The following is a 20,750-nucleotide window of genomic DNA, read 5'->3' on the forward strand; positions in this document are numbered from 1 at the left end:
CACTAAATTTTATTCATCACAAAAATAATTCTATTTTTATATCAACTATATCGTAGCAACTTGTTGGTTGAACTGATTTTCTATTATTCTGTTTCATAATTGTTTCGCGCGAGGAAAATGCAATTTGAGATCATTTTTGATTTATGACTCAAACAATTTCGAGAAGCAATACAAAATTGATATTAATTATTATTATATAAGATCTCATTTTTATTATCGTAGTACTTTAGCACATTTAAGTTGATAACATTTATTTGTGTATGCGATGTTAGTACGTGATCTATGTACTTTGATTTTATGGGAACATGATATTCTTTTTGTACCTTTCTTTTTAGTGCATATTTTCTCGCAAAAGATATTGCATTATCCATTTATTTGTGTAAGTGAGTGAATTAGCCAAATTAGGCAATTTTAATAGTTTATAAACTTCATGAGATATAAATCATATTTTATATAGTGGCAGAATCAGGAGTTTCACTAAGGGTGTCCAAAAAAATTGTTACTAGAGAAATTCGAACACATAAACACTTAGGGCTTTTTCAAGGTATCTAAAACCACTAAACTACAACACTCTATTCTGTCAAGGATGTCCAAAATATGTCATTTTATCACTTCGTGTATCATTTGACTTATATATACGATATTATTTTTCGACGAAGGTGTCCAACCTCACTATAGGGTAGCTACATATACATTTTTTTTTATAGTAAAAGTACATTTAAACATAAATAATATTTCAAATATTCTCGCAAAAACTATAACCAAACAAAACTTCACCGTCAAAAAATAAAATAAAATAAAGTGAAAAATATTTTACTTCTTTGGTCAAATGCCTACTTATTTTTTCAATTATTAATTCTTTGATTATTTTGAAAATAATATTATAATTTAGAAATCATTTAAGTAGATTAATTCTTATTTCATTGCGAAATATTTCTTCTTTTGAGAACGTGGATTACGAATAGTTTGAATAATTGTAAACCATTTAAAATTGTGTATTCTTTATAGTGAAAATTAATAATAAAATCAAATTATATTAAATTGACAAAAAAAATTAAAAAATTGAAATATTATTAATTCGGAATGAAAGTAGTATATATTAAAAAATATGTATTTTAAAAAATATTATATTACATTTAAAAGAGTTACGAATATTAGAGATTTAATTCATAGCCTTATATGAAAAATAATATGTTAATTACAAAATAATATAAATAATAATAAAATAATGAAAAAGCAAAATACAAGAGAGTGTGACTCTCTATTTTACTTTTTGATTATTTTATTATTATTTATATTATTTTATAATTAACACATTATTTTTCATATAAGACCATTAATTAAATATTTAATATACACAATTCTTTTTAGATGTACTATAATATTTTTAAAAAGTATATTATTTAATATATACTATTTTCATTCCGAATTGATAATATTTTAATTTTCGTCACTCTAATATAATTTGATATTATTATTAATTGTCACTATGATGAATGCACAAAATTAAAATGATAAGATGAAAATTTTAATTTTAAAATACAATACATAACATAATAATTTAAATACGAGATACAAAATAATACATAACATAATAAATTAATAACAACAATTTTCATTGCAATTTATATCCACTAATTTGTATATTATATAATATTTATTTGCAATTTATGTTATTTAGAAATTTAGAATAAAATAAAATTATAAATTAAATAAAAAAAGACTTTTTTTTTACATATGAAATGAAAATTATAAAACAATAATAGTACTAAACTTTCAAGTACGAGTAGTGAAAAAGTATAGATTTAGTTGGTTGCTGAATATGCAACAGCAATCCAAGGTCGCATACCCAGACGGAAGCTATCGAGAGTGTGACGAAGTGAACCGAAAATATTGTGCGGTAAACTGATGCTGTGAGGCGGAGATAGCTGCACTTCTTGTTCTTTTTTCCCTTCGATTCTTTAACGCTTCTTTCAGGTCTCGCTACCCCTGACCATAAGAAGAATGTTATACTATAAGAGGCTAAACTTTGTGCTAAGCAAGCTATATGACTAGCTTACCTAGTTTGGTAAGTGGACCGAACGCCTTCGAGTTATTGGCTCGTCCAACCCGGCAGCATTTATGAGTCGCTAGTTCAACTGTCCCTCGGAGACACGACCAGACGAAGGAGATATGAATTCCATTTATGCGGGTCAGGGCTTGGCTTGACCCTGTGTTCTCCCGGGAGATGAGCGAGAACCCCCAATTGCTTAGGGGTCGCACTCTGTCCCGCTTGGTGGACGAAATCTTCTCTCTTTCGATAGAGTTGGATTGGAAGAGTCAGCCTGCGGGGTAAGCCTTTTCATGTGTGCGCATTATTGTTGATTAGTCTATTTTTTCTGGAGTAAGAAATCCAATAGGTGACTTTTATAGACCTCTTTTTCTTAAATACGATAATTGGGTTTTTGAGACGTCCGGCTAGCTAGTGAGCGGTTCTTTCGGGCGGGAAGCAGGCCGGACCCTACGGGAGGGCATCTCCCGCAACGCAAGCACCATTGTTCGACACCACACGAGAAGCAAAAGATTCGTCAGTCTCCAACCCTTTCTATCTATCTTTAGAAGTAGGTGGCTTTCAGCTCCTCATTTTGAGACATTATGGCTTAGGGGTCGACCCCGGTAACAAAGAAGGAATCCATAAAAACTTAGGATCCGACACCATGATAAAATACTACCCTCATGATTAGACCATGTCCCTGAGATTTGATAAAAGAAAGGTGCATTAGGTCTTTAAAGCAAAAAAGCAAAGCAAGTTCCTTGGTAAACACTGGAATCTTTACCCCGTTGATCCAAATCCTGTAAAAAAAAGCGAAGACTCCCCTACTCAAAACTAAGAGGGGATGCCGCCTACCATATTGAGAGCCATATAGTCTCCGCCAATCAAAAATCCCGTAACATTCCTGTCAGTCACGATTGGCTTTGAATCAATATAAAGCTTAGTAGATCGTGAGTCTTGGTTCTTAGCGAAATGCTACGCGCAACTGATGGCTAGAGGGCGAAAACCGCTTTTGCCAACCAAAGCCCCAAAACTAGTAAGGGCACTCGTGCCCCAGCGATCAGGTGAGGGCGCTGGAGGAAGTCGCTTCCGCTGGGCTTCGTGGTTTCCATTCCAATCATCATATTGATGATAAATCTCCTCCTCCCCAATGGGAGAAGCGCTTAGTGAAAGGACTTACGCTTTGCACCTGAAGGAGATTCTCCAGTTGGTATTATTCTCGTATCCGGAACCGGAACAAGCTCCTTCGAGTGCCCCGCCCGGTTCACTGGGCTAGATCAAGTTGGTGAGCCGTGTGATGGGAAATATTGCGTTAACAATAATGGGGGGAGGTGGTCAACTTAGAGGGCGCCCGCCTCCTCTTCAGACGTGTCCTCGACAACCTGGCGGTTCTTCGGTCTCCGCTTTTGGGGGCGGGAGTGCTTGGTCGCCACTTCGCGATATTGTGTAAAGTGGTTATTGAAAGAAAGAAAGACAACTATGTTACGAAATAAGAAAATAAGAATGAAATAAAAATAATAATATAATATTCAAAAAAAAGATTTTTTTTTTAGAGAATAAAATAGAAAATTGAGCTAGAGTTGATTGTTTGAAAAAAATAGAAAACTCTCTATTAGGAGAGTGAAATAGAGGATATGGTTGGATACAAAGCTCATTCTCTATTTTACTCTTCAAATATAGAAAATTTAGAATAAAATAGTTGTGTTGGAAATGAAAGAAAAAATAAAATTCAGCACGATTTAGAGGGGTGAAAGTGTAAATACCTGTACAATAGGCAATATTTCCCAGACACGTACCACATTTCCCAAGGTTGGAAAAACTTAGCAGCAAATTGAACTGAACAATCCAGTAAACTAACTAGACTACAAAAGCATTGACAATTTTTCTCTCGAGGCTGAACTGACAACATCGCCATTGCCAATTTGCCATTAATATTGAAGCGTAGTCATCAAATCCAAAACGCTTCAAGTCAGTCTCCGCGGCAGTTGTCGAATCCGGCGCAGTAGATCTTCGCCACTCCAACAGCGCCAGATATTTCAATCTAAAAAATAAAGACGAACTGTTTATCTCCAAGTGTCAATTTAAAAGCCAAATGTATGCCAATTACCAGTCCGGATCAAAAACCCCAACTCTAAAATGCAGAGAAAGGTGACACAGATCCAGTTTTACACTCTCACAAACCCTAGCGTTGGACATGGCGAAGCATTCTTCTGTGGCTATGGCTCTGTTTCGGAAACGCTGGCTGACTGTTGTAGCGCTTCTTGTGATGGTTTCAGTTACCACTGCCATTGCTTTTATCGTCAGAGCTAGCCTTGAGTCCTCCTGTGATTGCCGCTTATATACGACTAATCAGAAGCGGTATAACTCTTCTCCGGAATCAGCTAAACCGATTGGGGTAGCTGTCACTCAGAACCCACTCAGTTTCATGAAGTCTAGGCTTGTGCTTCTTGTCTCCCATGAGCTTTCCCTTTCTGGTACCTTTAAACTTATTTTGATTTGTCTAAATTTTGCCTTTTTTACCTACATATAGTCTACTATGTTGAGTTCGGTTCCTCAACATTGCTTATGGAGCATTGTAGAGTGAAATGTTGCTACTCTAGCTGGACTGAAGAGTGCTATTTAGCTGTTTTAGTGAATCACTAGTGTTTTACTGTCGATCCTGTTGTTGTGTGTGTGCCACCTTTTTTTGTTTAGTGTGACGTGAAAACCTCTTATTTTTCTATGTGTCTCAAAGGTTGGATACACCATTTTATTAGACAATTCACTCATTCAGTTTGGTGCTGTAATAGAAGTTGGTTCAATTCCTAGCAGAGACAAAAACACTAGGTGATTTCCCATTTGTTCTAGCCTTGATGGACAAAGTTACCAGGCATCCTGTGGAATTAGTCGAGGTGTGCGCAAGCGGGCCTAGACACCACAATTATCAAAAAGAAAAATGGTGGTCTGGATGTTTATGTCATCCCTAATTAGTGCTGCCATTTATGTATCCTCTTTCCGTACCACTTCGGTAGAAGTTTAAATTAACTGGAAATGTTATGGGGCAGTTGATTACCTGAGATCTATAATAGATTGAGAAATTCCTGGGTCCTCCTATCTTGCTGCTCTTCATTCTTTTGATCTACATCCGTTTGTTGCTATCATGTATCTTTAGAAGACGGTATAAAATTAATAGAAGTTTGACAAAATAAATTTGTTCTATAGTGGGATCTTCGGAGTTATCCTATAGTTTTATTTTGAGCAAGTTGCAGTGTTGATCTGTAAATTTGGATTCTTAAGCTAGCCAGTTTTCCACTCTTCTATAGCTGGCAATATTTCAATATTGGTCGAGTAAAATAAGCAAGAGTTTTCAACCAGTACATTTGAGCTTTTGCTAGAACCTCTTCGGCTGATCCTTGTCCTGATTGCTAAAATGTTGAAAATGGGTGTAATCTTTTCTGACCGATGAACAGTTAACTCATATTGCAAACTGTGCTCCCTGATGCTCTGTTGATAATGCCCTTCTTGGTGCTAACAACAGTTTATCGATGTACATTGTGTTTTAATTAATTTTAATTTGATCTTGTATAACTTGATCTCACATTTCCGCCAAATGGTGAACCGCTTATATTACAACTTTATTATTTCAGTAATTTAGTCTGCATCTTTTTTATAATGGAAATGAGACCCAGCAAATATAGCATGTTACCTGTGAAGTTTGCCTTTGATATGATGCACCATTTCATTTTGTTGCATATATTCTAGAACTCTGTTAATTTGTTTTTTTTCTTATCAGAAAAAAACCCTATTAGTGGTTCTCTTTACACTTGAAACCTGAGTTCAGTGCTGGAAAATAAATGGTTTGGGAGCTAGGAGAAAGAGAGTATGGAGAATGGGGCCCTTTTACATATTTTAGATAATTACGAGAGAAGTGAAAGAAAGAACTTCTGAAGAGTCTGAAATACATTGATTAGGAGTTCATTTCTGTCTATTTTATATTTATGATGGAAGGAAGAAACTTCAACATGCTGTTGGTTAGGAACTTAGGACTTTTGGATGCTTAAAGAATGCTTGAATCATTACCTCCTTTGTAATTGTGTCCATAGAAAGGAGAGATGGTTGGCATCTTTCCTGATGGGATGGGAGCAACCTTCGGACTTTACCTGTTTACTATTTTGTTTTTGTAATTATAACACCATCTTGGTTGAGTGTCAATGAGTACTTTGATTTATGAAAAAAAGGATGGGCCATATCATGGGAACAAATACTTTTAATCACTCTGATTGTTCTTTCTTTTCATATAGGTGGACCTCTGTTGTTGATGGAGCTGGCATTTTTGTTGAGAGGTGTTGGTGCTGAAGTCTGTTGGATCACAAATCAAAGGCCATCTGAAACGAACAACATCGTATACAGTTTGGAGCACAAAATGTTACACCGAGGAGTTCAGGTTGTACTTAGCAATATTTCTTCCAGTTTGAGTTTTTATACCTTTCCATATTTGCACAATCTCATCTTTCTACTAATAGAAGTATTTTCCGCGGGCATTCTGCTCCAGCAGCCTTAGGCAATTAATAGCTGGCATATTTGCACTGAGATCTTGGAATTTATACCTCTACATTCTGAAACTTATAGTTTAGTAGTAAGATTTGAATGGTTGTGCTTATGAGTGCGTGTGTGCTTTCAGGTTGTCTCTGCTAAGGGCCAGGAGGCAATAGATACTGCTTTGAAAGCTGACTTGGTTGTTTTAAACACTGCCGTTGCTGGGAAATGGTTTGATGCTGTTCTTAAGGAACATGTTCCTCAAGTCCTTCCCAAAGTTTTGTGGTGGATCCATGAAATGCGCGGTCATTACTTCAGTCTAGATTATGTGAAGCACCTTCCATATGTTGCTGGTGCAATGATTGATTCACATGTAACAGCTGAATACTGGAAGAATAGGACACAGGAACGGCTAAGGTACGTTTAGAAGTTCTGTGATGTTGCTACTAAGTTGGCAAGGGATCTACTTCTAGTGGTCTTTTGAGGTCATGCATCTTTAGATATAAACCATAGCTTGAACATCATTTGGTTGTGAGGCCAGATAGTTCTGTTAATACACACTAATATGAATTTACATGATAAATTGAGTAGATGAAATCTTTTTTTTTTCTTTTTGTTTTTGATCATTTCAGTTGAGTAAATGAAATCGTTTGTCTTAGAATGTCAGTTTACTCTCTCAAGCTGCCTTCATTTCCCTTTGGCATACATCTAGTTTTTCTTTTCTTTCCTGTTGACTTGTACAATCACCATAAGATATGATAGGGGGAGGAAAAAGGATGTTAATACATAAATTGAACGACATAAGACTTATGCAGGATATAAGTTAAAGTGTGTGTGCACATTCTTGCAGATAGATCTACTTCTCCTCCCTTTTTAAAAAATGAGACAAGATGGGGTATGCAAGATTTAGCTTCCTAGTTGCTGTAGCTATTCAAAGTTTAGTAGCTGTATTATCAAAGGAGACAAATAATCTCATTGAATTATGTCATATAACAAAATTAAAAATGGCCTTCATCTATCGACCCAACATTTTACCTGCAGCATTTTTGTTATGGAAATTGAATTCTCAGCACATAAAAAGTTGGTAAATGAACAGGCTGTAACCTATTCTCACTCTCTTTCTACTTCTTCCTCTCCCACCCTTCTCTCTGAGATAGGTTAGTTTGTACATCATACAAATCCAACTGATAAAGGTAAATCTTCTACTATGCATGTTTAGATCAGATTGCTTCTCATTTTAGTTAACCTTTCACCTTTGGGTTTCTTATCTGTCATTGATGTCTTTATCGATATCTTTCCTAATGAGATTATGTTGGAATCAGGAAGTGAAAAAGCATCACTCCAGGACAACTAATTTGGTTTGTAGTGTGTTACATAGATGAGTACTTGTATTATCATGGGAAGTAGAAAATGCTAACAGAAATTGTAGTGTAACATATACTGAAAGTACCCTGATCCTAATTATGGTGATTATTTGGTATGTTTCTCTGAAAATTTTAAATGCTGAGGTAATTTAAGCTCAAAGGGTGTCTCAATCTATTTTGAGGCATAAAATTTAGTTGAATTTATTTGACTTAATATTTGGCTGACTTTATTTCTCCTTGGGTAAGGGAATATGATGTAAATGTTGTTTCTAATACTTGGGTCTGAATGCTCAAACTTTGGTTGAACCAAGAAAGATAGCTCCTGGATGAACTTCCCAGTTATGTCCAGATCTACCATGTATTACATTGCTTATTCTTCATTATTCCTTCTATTGTCTGTAGGCATTGTAAAACCTTTCTTAACTGTTATTTATATTTTGTAGGATCAAAATGCCCAAAACCCATGTTGTTCATCTTGGCAACAGCAATGAGCTAATGGAAATTGCTGAAGATAGTGTGGCAAAAAGGATTTTGAGGGAGCATGTCCGTGAATCTCTTGGAGTTCGAAACGAAGATATAATGTTTTCCCTCATAAATAGTAAGCCTTTTCCTGTAATACTATTATGCATTACAGTCTATCATGCTTCAGATCTGATAAAAGTTGCTTTCTTGAATACCTGTTTGGGTGGATTGCTCTTGATTTATTTTCTAAATTTATCCGATCACTATGATTCACTCGTATTCACATCATGATGTGCAGATTTTTTTTTTTAACTACCGTGCAACTTGGATTTGAAATTTTGGTAGCATAACTCGCTAAAGGTCCTTTTTTTAACTACACTATGACCTGAACTTGCAATAAACGTTGCTTTCATGAATACCTGTTTGGGTGGATTGCTCTTGATTTATTTTCTAAATTTATCCAATCACTATGATTCACTCGTATTCATCATCATGCTGTTACAGAGTTTTTTTAAACTACTGTGCAACTTGGATTTGAAATTTTGGTAGCAAATCTCGCTAATGGTCCTTTTTTTAACTACACTATGACCTGGAGTTGCAATATTGCAGGTGTTACTCGTGGGAAGGGTCAAGACTTATTTTTACGGTCGTTTTATGAGAGCTTGCAGATTATTCAAGAACGGAAGTTACAATTGCCATCAATTCATGCTGTTGTTGTAGGGAGTGACATGACTAGTCATAGCAAATTCGAGACAGAGCTTAGGAACTTCGTTATATCAAAGAAGATCCAGAATTATGTTCATTTTGTCAATAAGACACTGACGGTAGCCCCATATCTTGCTGCAGTTGATGTTCTGGTTCAGAATTCTCAGGTTTGTAGGCATGGGGTGAATGCTAGGTCACTTTTTGTTCTTCTTTTCTCACTTAAGTATGATAATTTTACTAATGCGGTAATAACTAACTCCATATATTTCCACCCTTCTATGTTAATGATGTAGGCACGAGGTGAATGCTTTGGTAGGATTACTATTGAGGCGATGGCGTTTCAGCTGCCTGTGTTGGTAATTGCCATTTTTCTTCCTCCATCTTGTCTTGTTATATAGTTTATCTTTTACAGGCAGCAGTTCCTTTTTATAATCTTAAATATTTCATTGGATTGGAAAAGCTTACCATCTCATCTTCTTTCCTTTCCATTTCAGGGAACTGCAGCTGGTGGCACCCAAGAAATTGTAACAAATGGAACAACTGGTCTTCTACATCCTGTGGGGAAAGAAGGGATAATGCCTCTTGCAAAAAACATTGTTAGATTAGCCACTCACGTTGAGAGGAGGCTTACAATGGGTAAAAAAGGGTATGAGAAGGTGAAAGAGACTTTTCTGGAGCGTCACATGGAAGAAAGAATTGCAGGAGTTCTAAAGGACGTGTTGCAAAAAGCAATGGAACACCAAAGGACATGATAATTTATCACTGTTGGTGGTTAGCGTTCAGCCTCTGTTGTCAGTTGGAGCTGCATTTGTAGATGTGACGTGGAAATTTATAAGCTATGAATAGGTGGTCAACAACTGGAAATGAAGTACCATAGGGAAACAGTTCAATGTCCGCTTATATACTTTCCAAATGTAAAAAAGAAACGATTTTTTCATCCTTGATGTTGTCAATGTGGTGTATGAAGGACTTATGCTGCTAATCATTCACCATAATTTTGCAGTTTTTCTTTTTGGTTTTAGCCGGTTAGTAGCTAGACATGTAGTATGATTTTATGGACGTGTGGCTAAAGGCCTTTGCATCATTGTGTTTGACCTGTATTTCTTGCAAGTAGAAAGTGGGGGTTTCCTTTTTGGGTCGAGAAAGCCTAAAGTATCTCTTCCATCAGCAACTAGCACACACAAAAACGTACTTCAAAATTGATGTTTGAGTCATTTTGGACGCATCTCAAGTAATTACATCGGTCGACCATCTATGACCAAAAATGTTGCAAATTTGGTGAAAGGCTTGACCATTCAAAAATTATTTGAGCTGAAATGAGCTAAATTATGGACACAAGCCAACTTCATGTTAGTTGATCAATAAAAAAAATAAAAAATCGTATTAGTTGATCAATCTAACATCTCTATGTTCCTGCAACTCCCACAACTGTTAAAAATTTAGATTATTGGAACCATGATATATAAGAGAAGTTAGCTCTCCATAGTCCTTCTGGTTTCATTTTGTTTCAACTGAAGACCTTAGTAGCTTTGCATGTAATGGTTTCACTTGCTCGGAAGCTGATCGCATCAAGGAACCCTATTCCAATATCCAAAAGCTACGAGCTCGGAAACTCAGAAGCTTTGCAGCCCTTCGTTCCATTTTCCCGGCTTCAAGAGACAAAACTCTTGGAATCTCATCTAGTCTCACTTCTTGACAACTGTAGCAGCCTAAATCAGATCAAACAAGTACATGCTCACGTTATTCGCAGAGGTCTTGACCAATGTTGCTATGTTCTCGCAAAGCTACTCCGTATGCTCACAAAAATCAATGTCCCAATGGACCCATATCCCCGTCTTGTGTTTCATCAAGTGGAATACCGCAACCCTTTTCTATGGACCGCGTTAATTCGCGGTTATTCAATTCAAGGACCATTGAAAGAGGCAGTGTGTTTGTATAATGCTATGAGAGGGGAAAGTATATCGCCTGTTTCTTTTACTTTGACGGCTTTGCTCAAGGGTTCTAGCGATGGGCTTGAGTTGAATTTAGGTAAGCAGATCCATTGTCAGAACATAAAGCTTGGTGGGTTCTGTAAAGATTTGTTTGTTCATAATATTTTGATTGATATGTATGTAAAATGTGGCTGGTTGGATTGTGGTCGAAAGGTGTTCGATGAAATGTCTGAGAGGGATGTGATTTCGTGGACTTCGTTAATTGTTGCATATTCAAAGTCTGGAGATATGGCGGCAGCTGCTGAGCTGTTTGAGAGATTGCCTGTGAAAGATTTGGTTGCATGGACGGCTATGGTGTCAGGTTTTGCACAGAATGCTAAACCAAGGGAGGCATTGGCGTTCTTCCATAGAATGCAGTCTGAAGGTATTGAGACTGATGAGTTGACATTAGTTGGGGTTATTTCAGCTTGTGCACAGTTAGGGGCTGCTAAGTATGCAAATTGGGTTTGTGATATGGCTGAGGGATATGGTTTTGGACCTGCCAATCATGTTATGGTGGGTTCTGCATTGATTGATATGTACTCCAAGTGTGGGAATGTGGAGGAAGCATACAAGGTTTTTGTGAAGATGAAGGAAAAGAATGTGTTCTCATATAGTTCGATGATTATGGGTTTTGCAATGCATGGATGCGCGAATGCTGCACTAGATTTATTCGAAGAAATGGTGAAAACTGACGTAGAGCCTAATAAGGTGACATTCATTGGTGTTCTTATGGCTTGTACTCATGCAGGTTTGGTAGAACGGGGTCGACACCTGTTTGATATAATGGAGAAACATTATGGTGTTGAACCATCAGTAGAACACTATGCTTGCATGATTGATCTCCTTGGCAGGGCTGGGCAACTAGAAGAGGCTCTTGAGCTTATCAAAGCTATGCCTATGGAGCCTAATAGTGGTGTCTGGGGAGCCCTGCTAGGAGCTTGTCGGATTCATGGTAATCCTGATATTGCAGAAGTTGCTGCCAACCGTTTATTTGAGCTTGAACCTGATAGCATTGGTAACTATGTCTTGCTTGCCAATACATATGCTTCAGCTGGAAGGTGGGAAGATGTTTTAGGGGTAAGGAAATCAATAAAACAAAAACTGCTGAGAAAGGACCCTTCACGCAGCTGGATTGAAGGCACAGAGGGAGTGATTCATGAGTTCTATGCTGGTGATATGACCCACCCAAACTCGAAAGAGATTAAGGAAGCACTTGAGGACCTTATTGGTCGGCTTAAGTCACATGGCTACGAGCCAAACTTAAGCTCTGTGCCTTATGATCTGAATGAAGAACATAAAAGGCGAATACTTCTCACACATAGTGAGAAGCTGGCTTTGGCATATGGGCTGCTCATCACTGATTCTGCTGGGTCTACCATCAGGATCATGAAAAATCTAAGAATCTGTGAAGATTGCCACTCATTCATGTGCGGTGCATCTCAAATCACTGGCAGGGAGATTATTGTAAGGGATAACAAGAGATTTCACCATTTCCATAATGGTGTATGCTCTTGTGGTAACTTTTGGTAATTAATAGAACTACTTGAGATCTCTCAAGTCCCAGTCTATGTTAGTTTAAAGAATCCTTTTTCTTTGGAAATGGCCATTACTCGGTCACAAGTGCCACACAATTGTGAGGAATTGGACTTCTTGTTCAACTGAAGGATATGATTAATTCATTCAAGGGAAGATCTGAGTTCCAGAATTGTGTATAATATCAGGTGCCAAGTTATATAACATGTAATTATACTGCATATAAATAATTTTCAACATTCAGTGACAGTTCAAAATTGCACGATCACCTGATACAGTTTTTACTAGCCTTCAGGCATTCTTGCAAAGCTTTTAACGACAGTCGATACTCATTCCCTTTTTCATAGTTCAAGTGACTTTGAATGTTATGATTTTACATGTTTCAGATAAGCTGCTTAGTATGTGTTTCTCAAGGCATCTTTGGGTTCTAAACAGGGAGATATCATATAATCTGGCAAGATCTGGCACATTACAGGCATTTTGCTTACTACAACTTGTTGGCCAAAGTTCAGCAGGAAGCTTGTTGCAGCAAAAGACTGAAAAAGGCACAATTCTGAAGTTGGTACCCTGTGTGGGTTCAGAAGAGATAAGAATCCAGTAACTATTGGACTGAAATCTTTATTTCAAAATCAGTTTGTGTGGCAGATGAAATGTTCCATCAACTTTCAGGATTACTCATGTTTAATTCTCCATCCCGTTTGGTTGACCAACGCTGACTGTCGCACAGGCTAAGATCAGATAGATATTGAAATTGGAATATGTGGATGCACGCATGAATCAAATTTGATGCCATGTGGGCTTCAATATGAAGGAAAACTACGTTAACTAGCAGCAGAGTATATGCTATTAGTAGAAACCAGCGAAGGCTAGAGGCATGACACAACGCAGGAAGCAGAGGGGCATTTTGAGATCGTTATAAAACGAGTTCAGGCATCTGTGAATAGGCTAGAATTTATTGCAATTTCGTACTTACGAGGCCGAGCATAGAATTTATTACTTTCACTTTGGTGATTCCAATTCTCGCCCTTGTAATCTTTATACTTCCCAGGAGTAGTTTAATTTTATTTTTTAAGAAAGGCATCGTTATAACAGTACCGAGTATTGGTTCTCACATGTTCCTCACCTAGTTTTAACCCCGCAATTAGTTGCATCACGGATTAATAAATAAAGAGGATGAATACTAATAATCATTCCATTACGGTCTCATGTTATCTATTTGGTCATTGTTAAAAACCATTCATCATCCACATATCCAACCGTCATTGATTTTAAGTCGAATTCCCAGGAAAGAAAGCAGTTGGTGCCATATGAACTTAGATACATTCACAACGCATTATTATTAATTTATGATGAGGTACATGATTCAACATACTTAAAAGACTTGTTACATGTGTGATTATGCTTCCACTAGCACTTAAAAGAGGCTAGCGTGACTTTATTATTCACATAAAAGGCCACGCTTCAAGACACAGCAAGGACAAACAGAAACAACTACTAACACAAGTATTTAACCAAACATTTTACATGTGTATATTTAAAAGGATTTATTCTTTCAGCCACAGCTTTAATTCCTAGTGGTGTCCAGGGCCATGATGGCCTGGAAGCTTGTCCTTAATCTTCTCCATAATTCCCTTCTTCTCATGAGTGCCTTCCATACCATAACCAGTAGTGGTAGTTGTTGCAGTTGAATGTGCTAGGTCGTCTCTGTGACCTCCTGGCAATTTCTCCTTAACCTTGTCCTTTATCCCTTTCTTCTTCCTTCTACCGCCGTGTCCATCATCCTCAGACTTCAAAAGCAAAACACACACGTTAAACATTATTAAGAGTGAGCGACATACAGATTAAGAAGAGGTTAGTCGAAACAAAAGATAATTAACTTACAGAGCTGCTGGAACTAGAGCTGCCAGAACGGTGAAGCATGCCACCGAGAGTACCATGCTGGCGTTGATCCCCACCAAGTACGCCAGTGGTGTGTCCAGCCTGAGTTCCATAGCCGGTACCGGTGGTTCCATATCCTCCCATGGTCCCTCCAGTCTGCTGGATTGGGTTGCCATACTCGTCAGTTTGGCGGACTGGGTTGCCGTATTCGTCCGTCTGCAGAGCCTGCCCTGCACTATATTGGTTCTCATAGTGCGCCATGATTATGTTTTTTTTTTATACACAATTGTATCTAATTCTGTTGAGAGTATTCGATAAAGTGTAAATATTATAAAATTCGAGTGCGAAAACGGGATAGATATAGGGATGGAAAAACAAAATAAAAGATAAGGGTGTGGAAGAAGTGGAGGTGCATGCATGGCACCAGAGCATCACAGGTGTTGCGTGAATTAAACAGTCGGCATGAATGTGGCAACATCACAGACTGACACGTTTTTTCCTCTGTCGGCGTTGAGATAAGATTCGGCATTTGCGGTCAAATTCTGCTACTGGAAGCTAAGAGACTTAATTTCGAAGTTACTCGATCGGAAACTGCGGTATAAAATCATGTCTTATATGTTTACCAGTCTGGAGGATTTAAACAAAAATAAAAGGTAAAAATACCAAAAGGATGAATGGCCTAGTGGTTAGGTGCCCCAGATTCGCCTAATAAGAGATCGCCTGGAAAAAAATCATGTGTTCGCCACTGATTGTGATCAGTGGAGCATCTTATTTGCTATCATTAAGACCTGACTTACCAAATAAATTTCAGCAAAGCTCACCAAATAATACCTATATAAAGCTCATACATGCAAATTTAAATAATTTTGCGCAGAGAATTAATAAAACTTATGGTATCACGTCTAACTTTTAAGAATCCAAATTTTGGAGGAGGCCGTACTGACCAATAAACAGGTTGATGGAAGCTAACTAATAGTCATAGGGAGGCATATGCTTATTTATCAAGTTCATAAGAAGCTTATTAAGAACTGTTAGTTTCAATTTTTACTTACAAATATGAGAAGCTATGGTCCACTAGGTTCTAGTTCTAGGAGAGGTAGAAATGCTCTCTCGAGTGAGAATGTAGCCCATTGGACGAAAATGTTAGGAATGTGAGTCTTGCATTTACAGGGCCTAAATGAGATCAACGATCTTCAAAGGGTTATTAGGCTTGCTGGACTTGGGCTTTAAATACTCTTGAAATTTTGGGTCCCGTGATAATACCAATGGGAAAATTTTCAAAATGTCAATATTTTAGCATTTAATAGGATCCTTTAGCCATATTTTCAATATTTATTAAAAGTGTCAATATTTTAGTTTGTTATATACTGATTTATGTATTTCTTAATTTTTTTAATTTGAAAGAATACAATTATTTAATAACATAAGGAAGAAAATTAAGGGAGAATATTTCAAAAAAAATAATAAAATATCACTTAATTTTCTCATCAGTTACATTTTTAAAGAAAACTCAAATGTGTGCCTTTTTCACAATGTATTTTTGTTTTCCAGAATTTTGTAACCTTTTTAAAATCGTATTCATTCCAATATGTATATTATTTGTACTCATTATAGTTTTCACGTTGTATTTTGTATAATGAAACTTGTTTTTTTTTATTAATTTGTATTCATTCCAGTAGTTATGCCAAATGAATCTATAGTTCTTTGAAAAACGTATTTGTATTCATGTATTTTTTCACTGTGTATTTTTTTTTCCTTCAAAATCTTGTATCCTTTCTTAAGTCGTATTCATTCCAATATGTATTTTATTTGTGTTTGTATTCATTCTAGTTTTTATGTAGTATTTTGTATAATAATATATAAAATACAAAAAACTGTATGATGAAAAAGTGAGAATGAAATATAAAACTGAAAAGGAATAAGTGAATATTTGTTGCAATCATTTTTAAATAAAATACATAACTAGTTGACATACCTTTAGAATGAATACAAATTAGGAACAATACCATATTTATAACCTATGCAACATGATTTTTGAATGAATACAAATATTAATAATTTACATACGATTTTGAATACAAATTGAGAAAGGATACAAAATTCTTTAAAAAATTTATATAAACAAACCAATAGGAAGTTGTTCTTCTTATAAATAAAATACATATCTAGTTGACATACCTTTGTGATAAATTCAATTTAGGAACAAATACAAGATTCATAAACTATGCAACATGAGATTTTGAATGAATACAAATATTAATAGCATATACATATTTGAATATTAATTGAGAAAGGATACAAAATTCTAAAAAAAACTATAAATACAAAACAAACTAATAGGAAATTGTTCTTCCTCAACTTGGTCTTCAACAAATTTTTCGAATTCTTCGGCACTCAATTTTGGAAATCAAAATATACTTGGTGACAATGTATTTACCTTTATTCGTGGGTGAAAAATATTTTGAAGGAATTGTGAGATTTCTTGAACAAATTGGAGGAAAGTAGAAAAGGTAATTTTCACAAGAAAAGGAGAGAACGATGGTGAAAAACTCTAGAGAGAAAGGAAGAATTTGGGGTAAAAACCTAGAAAGAGGGGAAAGTGGGTAATGGGAGTTTTTTTTCTTCTTTTTCACGTATAGGGGAGTAAAATTAGTTGAATGTGGGGATTGATTTGAGAAATAAAAGGAAAGAAAATCAATTATATTAGGATACATTTTATTTGCTAAAATATTGACATATTGACATTTTCAATAATTATTTTAAAGTGTAAATGTTTTTAATAATTATGTTAGAAAGTTTGACTAGTTTACTAATTTTCCCAATACCGAAATGGGGCTGATCCAGAGGTCTTCCAATGTTTTGATCCTTTTTTATTTTGCAGTTTGGCCAAGTCTATCAATGACAAAATTGCCTTCTCCATTCTTCAGTTGATGGGGCCTAATTTGAAATTTCACATAGTGAAGCATGAAACTCCATGGTAATGAATTTTTTTTTTATAATTATAGGACTGAAAAATAACTGTCCCGTACTGTTACCACCAAAATAATTATCTTCCTTAAAGTTGATCTTTTTAAGGATTAGGAGTTAAAAATCCTTCCACCTTTTGACCTTTTGATGCATGAACATATTCTCAATCTGTCTACTTTTAATTTTAATTGTTCGCATTTATTCAAATAAATGTCTAATTTTACTTGCCTGATTTCACAAATTAAGAGATGATTTGTCCTTATTATTATTATCTATAATCATTTTTCAAAACATTCAATTGGTTATATTTATAGAGTAATATAATAGAATTTTCATTCTATTTATTGTTTTTAAACATGTGTGCTAAATTAATACTAAACAAATAAAAATAAAAATTACAGATTAGGGGTTATGGACGGATCCGGCTCCTTTCCATTTCCCTTCTCTCCATTTTTCCCAAGTTCTTGCTTGGATGTGAGACACGTGGCATAAATAAAAATTAATGGTTAAGATTTACTGTAATTGAATTAAAATTAAAATAAGATTCTAATTATGATTTAGATAATTAATATTTCATAAGAAAAATAACAATACCACAATCATAACAATATATTATCTTTTTCATAAATATATTATTAAAAAAAATTCTCTTTTTCTAATTTTTTTCTTACCAGTATTATCTTCTATTTTTGTCCATAAATATATTCTAAAATAATTTCTCTTTTTCTAAAAAAGATTCCCTCCGAGTATTTTTGCTATTAATTATATGTGATAAACTAATTTTAAAGAGAAAGTTCAAAGTTGCTATCTAAGACTTAACTCATTTTTTTTTTTAAAAAAAAACAGAAGATAAATACTCGCAGAAAAAAAAAATTAGAAAAGAGAAAAGTTTTTTATAATATATTTATGGATAAGATATTATAGTGTTATGACTTATGAATTATGATTATGGCATTGCTATTTTTTTTATGAAATATTAATTATCTAAATCATAATTAGAATCTTATTTCAATCCATTAAATCTTAACTATTAATTTTTACTTATACCATGTGTCTCACATCCAAACAAGAACTTGAGCAAAATGAAGAGAAAGGAAATAGAGAGGAGCCGGATCCGTCATGAACCATGTCCAATAATAAGGATTGGTAGCCCAAGGTCTAAATAAACAGAGCCCTCGGGAGGAACAATTTTAGAAATTATTTGCTATAGCAGCAAAATGCTCTACTTCTTTGATTTGTATGTGATGATAAAGAAATCATTTTCTATACCGTATTTTCAACTCTCTTAATTAATTAAAGCATGAAACTTGAACTCAAAAGAAATGTATATGTATAACACAACTTAAACTCAAACTACATTATCATATTATTAAACACGTACAGGACATCACATGCACACATTAACATGATGCATATGGACATCGATCATTGCTTTCCAAGCATATAGAAGCAATATTCTTCTTTAAAAATACAGAAGGGGCAGGGCATGGCCGCCAATACACACATATATATAGCGTGAGCACACTGCCCTTACACGACTTTAAACACACAACGTACGTAATTAGATAACTCACATGACGATTACTACTAATTAGTGCATGAAATAAAATCAAGCACTAATACTTATTCATGATTTATAAGATGGAAATGAAAACAAAGGTGTATTCTCAATGCATCCCAGGGATCTTGTCCTTGATTTTGTCCATCATTCCTTTCTTCTCTTGAGTAGTACCATAACCTGTTGTTTGTCCATGTTGAGCGCCATACTCACCTTCCTGCTTGCCATGTCCTCCTCCTGGCATCTTCTCCATTATCTTCTCCTTCATCCCCTTCTTTCTCCTCCCACCTTCTCCATCATCCTCCGACTGATGATAATTTTAAAAGAATATATCACATGCCATAATTAGAATGTCATGAAATATGTTTAATTTCATATAATATTAAGTTTTACGACTACTTGTAATATGATCACTCGTTTATATTTTAAAATATGTGTTCAATGCAAATACTGGATTAACGAAACTTACCGAGCTAGAGCTGTCGGATCGACGAAGCTGCTGTTGCCCCTCATGGTGATGGGCCATGCCTTGAGTTCCACCAGTACCCATACCCATACCGGTACCGGTACCTTGAGTTCCATATTCTCCACCAGTACCCATGCCCCCCATCATACCACCAGTACCAGCCTGCATGCCTCCCATACCGGTATCTTGATGAGTTCCATAGGCTCCTGCAGTTTCTTGGACATGGTTTTCATATTCATCAGTCTTGCGCATTTGGTCTTGGTTGCCGTATTGTGCCATCTTTGATCAAAATTAAAAAACACTTGTTTGATTTTTTTACTATTGCAGGTATGGTTTTTGTTATGGAATTGAGGTTCAGGGAGTAGGGATTTATATAGGGAAAGTAAAAGTAGTAAAGGCTAATTGGAGGCACAACAGGTGTTAAGCGAGTAATGGAGTTGAGTATTTAGCGGGATCGTGGCAGCAGAAAGTTGGAGACAAGTGTGAGAGTGTCGGCATAAATAAAGAATGGATAAGGAGATATTTAACTAAAACCCAAACATTGAAACTTACGGAACTGGACTGAGTGACATTTAAGAGCATAGACTGGAAGCCAAGTGTAATATATTGACTGGTCATAAAGATTTTATAACTGAAGAAAGTAAAATTAATAAATAATTAGGAGGACACTTCGCAAATTAGGCGCTACATCCAAGGAAGGGAAGATCGGGAAAATTCATTTTTGTACGTACCGACATTTCAACACTCTTTGCAGTCTATAATAGCCGTAAACGTGGCATAGTAAGAGAGGCAACAAAACTATGACTCATAATTCCAGTAATGTATAAGGATAACCTTCATTTTCCTTTGGGCCGCCCATAACGATAAGAATGTACAGTTTTTGGATGATTTGCTGGATAAAATATGCAAACCCGGCACATGAATGTTATCAGATCAGATACTAACAAATATGAGTTCATCTTCCGTACTGTCATTTTGTTTTGTGTGATTTAATTCCTATTTATTTTTTTATTACATTAGTGGAAGGGAAGAGGAGAGTCGGAATTGAATCCATGTATATCATATACAAAGTTTATGATAATGTGACAAAATTTAAACTATCAATATATAAAATTTAATTAACTTATTGTAACAATATATTATTATTTCTCCAAGTCTCAAATATACATATTTTCTAATATATATTGTACTTAAACTCTCATTCCTTCTTTATTTGAGCCATTTTGGGCTTGACAGTATTTCTTATTGGATGACCCAACATTTACTCCAGTATCACGTCGTTACTAATACACTATCT

General features: G+C 35.5%; 4 protein-coding genes and 1 pseudogene across 4 annotated transcripts; 3 read left to right on the top strand and 2 right to left on the bottom strand.

Annotated features, from left to right (window-relative positions):
* Window positions 1-3,821: 3,821 nt before the first annotated feature.
* LOC125822324 (uncharacterized) lies at window positions 3,822-10,077 on the top strand. Its single transcript, XM_049501719.1, has 7 exons — window positions 3,822-4,506; window positions 6,313-6,455; window positions 6,693-6,964; window positions 8,355-8,509; window positions 8,983-9,245; window positions 9,372-9,434; window positions 9,573-10,077. Exons 1-7 carry the CDS (start codon window positions 4,227-4,229, stop codon window positions 9,828-9,830), a joined length of 1,434 nt encoding a protein of 477 aa, XP_049357676.1. The 5' UTR covers window positions 3,822-4,226; the 3' UTR covers window positions 9,831-10,077.
* On the top strand, window positions 6,105-6,187 carry LOC125823013 (U6atac minor spliceosomal RNA; annotated as a pseudogene).
* Window positions 10,078-10,608: 531 nt separating the features above from the next.
* On the top strand, window positions 10,609-12,583 carry LOC125822657 (pentatricopeptide repeat-containing protein At5g44230). Its single transcript, XM_049502085.1, has one exon. It carries the CDS (start codon window positions 10,617-10,619, stop codon window positions 12,579-12,581), a length of 1,965 nt encoding a protein of 654 aa, XP_049358042.1. The 5' UTR covers window positions 10,609-10,616; the 3' UTR covers window positions 12,582-12,583.
* A 1,397-nt stretch (window positions 12,584-13,980) lies between these two features.
* LOC125822233 (late embryogenesis abundant protein-like) lies at window positions 13,981-14,753 on the bottom strand. Its single transcript, XM_049501614.1, has 2 exons — window positions 14,466-14,753; window positions 13,981-14,371 (listed from the first exon to the last, which is right to left on the bottom strand). Exons 1-2 carry the CDS (start codon window positions 14,721-14,723, stop codon window positions 14,156-14,158), a joined length of 474 nt encoding a protein of 157 aa, XP_049357571.1. The 5' UTR covers window positions 14,724-14,753; the 3' UTR covers window positions 13,981-14,155.
* A 4,018-nt stretch (window positions 14,754-18,771) lies between these two features.
* On the bottom strand, window positions 18,772-19,769 carry LOC125822373 (abscisic acid and environmental stress-inducible protein TAS14-like). The gene is made up of 2 exons (XM_049501768.1): window positions 19,457-19,769; window positions 18,772-19,294 (listed from the first exon to the last, which is right to left on the bottom strand). Exons 1-2 carry the CDS (start codon window positions 19,730-19,732, stop codon window positions 19,097-19,099), a joined length of 474 nt encoding a protein of 157 aa, XP_049357725.1. The 5' UTR covers window positions 19,733-19,769; the 3' UTR covers window positions 18,772-19,096.
* Between the last annotated feature and the right edge of the window lie 981 nt (window positions 19,770-20,750).

Source organism: Solanum verrucosum, unplaced genomic scaffold, assembly GCF_900185275.1.
Source record: "Solanum verrucosum unplaced genomic scaffold, falcon-dt-bn FXZP01000103.1, whole genome shotgun sequence".
In the NCBI taxonomy this organism is placed as follows: Eukaryota; Viridiplantae; Streptophyta; class Magnoliopsida; order Solanales; family Solanaceae; genus Solanum; species Solanum verrucosum.

Coding starts and splice junctions, on each gene's coding strand:
- LOC125822233 (XM_049501614.1), bottom strand. CDS start 14,723: ATGGCGCACTATGAGAACCAATATAGTGCAGGGCAGGCTCTGCAGACG. Junction 14,372..14,465: donor GCTCTAGTTCCAGCAGCTCT/GTAAGTTAATTA, acceptor TTGCTTTTGAAG/TCTGAGGATGATGGACACGG.
- LOC125822373 (XM_049501768.1), bottom strand. CDS start 19,732: ATGGCACAATACGGCAACCAAGACCAAATGCGCAAGACTGATGAATAT. Junction 19,295..19,456: donor GATCCGACAGCTCTAGCTCG/GTAAGTTTCGTT, acceptor AATTATCATCAG/TCGGAGGATGATGGAGAAGG.
- LOC125822324 (XM_049501719.1), top strand. CDS start 4,227: ATGGCGAAGCATTCTTCTGTGGCTATGGCTCTGTTTCGGAAACGCTGG. Junction 6,456..6,692: donor TGTTACACCGAGGAGTTCAG/GTTGTACTTAGC, acceptor GTGTGCTTTCAG/GTTGTCTCTGCTAAGGGCCA. Junction 9,246..9,371: donor TTCTGGTTCAGAATTCTCAG/GTTTGTAGGCAT, acceptor TTAATGATGTAG/GCACGAGGTGAATGCTTTGG.
- LOC125822657 (XM_049502085.1), top strand. CDS start 10,617: ATGGTTTCACTTGCTCGGAAGCTGATCGCATCAAGGAACCCTATTCCA.